The sequence below is a fragment of the Octodon degus genome, unplaced genomic scaffold (genome assembly GCF_000260255.1).
Source record: "Octodon degus isolate 3935 unplaced genomic scaffold, OctDeg1.0 scaffold00064, whole genome shotgun sequence".
NCBI lineage: Eukaryota > Metazoa > Chordata > Mammalia > Rodentia > Octodontidae > Octodon > Octodon degus.
In genome coordinates, this window is record NW_004524640.1 from 9,360,796 (window position 1) to 9,363,482 (window position 2,687).

A 2,687-nucleotide genomic window follows, 5' to 3' on the forward strand; every position below is an offset into this window, starting at 1 on the left:
ATTTCCAGCACGGCTGTCACAGCCCACAGGCCTGAAGGGGACCAGAGAGTGCAGGGGAGCAGAGGCAGAGGCCTAGAGGAGTCCAGCCAGCCCCGACCTCACAGTCACCATGAGGCAGGAGCCAGAACGGAGCCTGCCACGCCCTCCTCCCCACTGAGCTCAACTTTCTCATTTAGGCTCCAGACCCCATTGTCCCAGACTGAGCCCAGGAAACCCTGGCCTTGGTCTGTCCCTCTGAAGATGAAGCCTGTAGGTGCCCATCTCCTAACCTGGGCACTGCTCTGGAAGGTCAGCCTGGAAGCCAGCCCTCGGAGCACAGCTCTGACAGAGCCCATGCAGGCTGATTACTTCCATCCCTGAGTCACGGAGAAGACAAGGCCCAGAGAGGATAAGTCATCCGCCAAGGCCACACAGCAGTCCTGGTAATAACAAGCTCAGGGGCCAGGCCTCTGACCATCCCTTGTGAGCACATACACAGCCTCTGCCTTTTTGGGGGCCGCCAGCTGCTTCCTTGGTCCCTATCGGCAGCTGACGTAAAGGGGGCCAGACTTCTCCCGAGCAGAGGGCTCCTGGGGGAGGGGCTGCTGCTCCTTGGCTGCCCCGGCACTGGACAATTGCTCCCGCCTGCTGGTGCCAGGCTGTGCCATCTCGCTGAGCCCGCCGCCGCCGCCGTTCAGCTCCTTCCACTTCCTCTCCTTCCTCTCCTGCTCCTCGGTGCCCTCCTCTGGGTCCTCATCCTCGTCCTCTTCCTCTGTCTTCTCAGGGGGCCCCGAGGGAGGCTCCTGGCTGCGCACGCGTCGGGATGGCCGCAGCAGGACCCTGCGGAAGCCCTGCTTGAAGCGGTAGGAGAGGAAGCCGTAGAGGATGGGGTTGGCACAGCTGTTGGCATAGGGCAGCGCCACCACCAGGAAGTAGAGGCCGAAGAACGCGGGCTCCTCGGGCAGCGGGCACAGCACGTTGACGATGTTGAGCACGTAGAAGGGCATCCAGCAGAGGACGAAGAGTGCCACCACGGCGACCACCATGCGCGTGACCCTGCGCTCTGAGCGCCGCCGCCGCTGGCCCGCGGGCACCTGCACCCACGGGCACGAGGGAGCCCGCACCCGCCTCCCGGCCGAGCGCACCTTCACCACGATGAGCAGGTAGCACAGGCAGATGACCAGCAGAGGCCCAAAGAAGCCCAGTGCGGCAGTGTAGATGATGAAGGCAGCTCTCCAGGCGGCGGCCGGCTCAGGCCACTGCATGTGGCAGGTGCTCATGCCCCGGGGCACTCCCGAGAAGACCACCACAGGCAGCACCACCACAGCCGAGGCCACCCAGACGGCTGCGCTGACCATGCGGGCCACCGGGGCCGTGCGCCAGCGGGCTGAGCGCGTGGGGTGCACCACGGCCAGGTAACGGTCCACGCTCATGACCGTGAGACAGAAGATGCTGGTGAACTGGTTGATGCCATCCACGGCCATCACCAGGCGACACATGAGGGAGCCGAAGGGCCAGTAGGACAGAGCGTTCTGGGCGGCCAGGAAGGGCAGCCCCAACATGAAGAGCTCGTCTGCCAGCGCCAGGTTGAGGATGTACACGCTGGTGACCGACGGGCTGGCTGTGTGCCGCAGGACCACATAGATGACTAGCGAGTTGCCCAGCAGGCCCACCACACACACCACCAGGTAGACCAGCGGGATCAGGATGCCGCTGATGGCCAGCGCTGCTGGGCTTGGGGCCACAGATGTGTTTCCAAGGGTGGTGTCCAGCGGCCAGGCTGCGGAGGCATTCCCAGGGTCCAAGGTCGTGGGCACCGGTGAGGGATCACCAGCGGTGTCCATGGCCCTGGGCAGCAGATCAGCAGTCAGCTCCTGGCCTGCAGGGGAAGGACACAGCTGAGTCACAGCAGAGGATGGCAGTCTCAGCCCCACTCCTGCAGGGTTGGACTTGGAAGCTGTACAGCCAGCCACAATTGGCTGGACCTGCGGCATTTATCAGGTGAAGAAATGAGTCTCGGGGAAGTGAATTGCCCCCCCCCATTACATCAGGGAGTGTAGCACAGGACAGGACAGGAGGGTCAGCTGTTTAATAAAGTAATTCATTGCCTTTCTGAGGCATAGTGCCCAGCTGGCTGGACCCCAGGAAATGGCTCACAGTACACACACACACACACACACACACACACACACACACACACAGAGTACATCTCAGCCCTTGGCAAGCCTGTCCTCAAGCTGCTGGGGCCCTCCAGGAACCCGGAAGGATCCATGAGCTCCCAAATTCCAGGTGAAAACCTTTCTGTGGGCCAGGTGTGGGGATGCATGCCTGAAAACCTAGCTCTCTGGGAGGCTGAGGCAGGAGGATTGCAAGTTGGAGCCCAGCCTGAGCAATCGAGTGACTCAGTGAGATCTTGTCTTAAAGAAGAAAATCAAAAGGAATGGGGCAATAGCTCTGAGCAAAGGGCTTGTATTTAATCCCAAAACCAAACGGAACAAAACATGCCTGTATCTTTTCTATCAGAGCCCAGAGCTTTCACCAAATGTCTGATTCCAAGTGGAGTAAAGGACCCACAGAGCCAGGAAAGGACCCATGGGGACTCAGCATTTCCCTCTGCCCGGCTGTCCTGCTGGCCCTACTCCAGGCCCTGCCAGGGAGGCAGCTGTGCCCTGGGGCAGGGCGTGGAGGCCCCTGCTCCCCCACAGCCC

At 61.7% G+C, this 2,687-nt stretch overlaps 1 protein-coding gene across 1 annotated transcript; it reads right to left on the reverse strand.

Moving 5' to 3' along the window:
- Window positions 1–518: 518 nt before the first annotated feature.
- Window positions 519–1,823, reverse strand: Sstr3 (somatostatin receptor 3). Its single transcript, XM_004634686.1, has one exon. It carries the CDS (start codon window positions 1,821–1,823, stop codon window positions 519–521), a length of 1,305 nt encoding a protein of 434 aa, XP_004634743.1.
- Window positions 1,824–2,687: the final 864 nt, after the last annotated feature.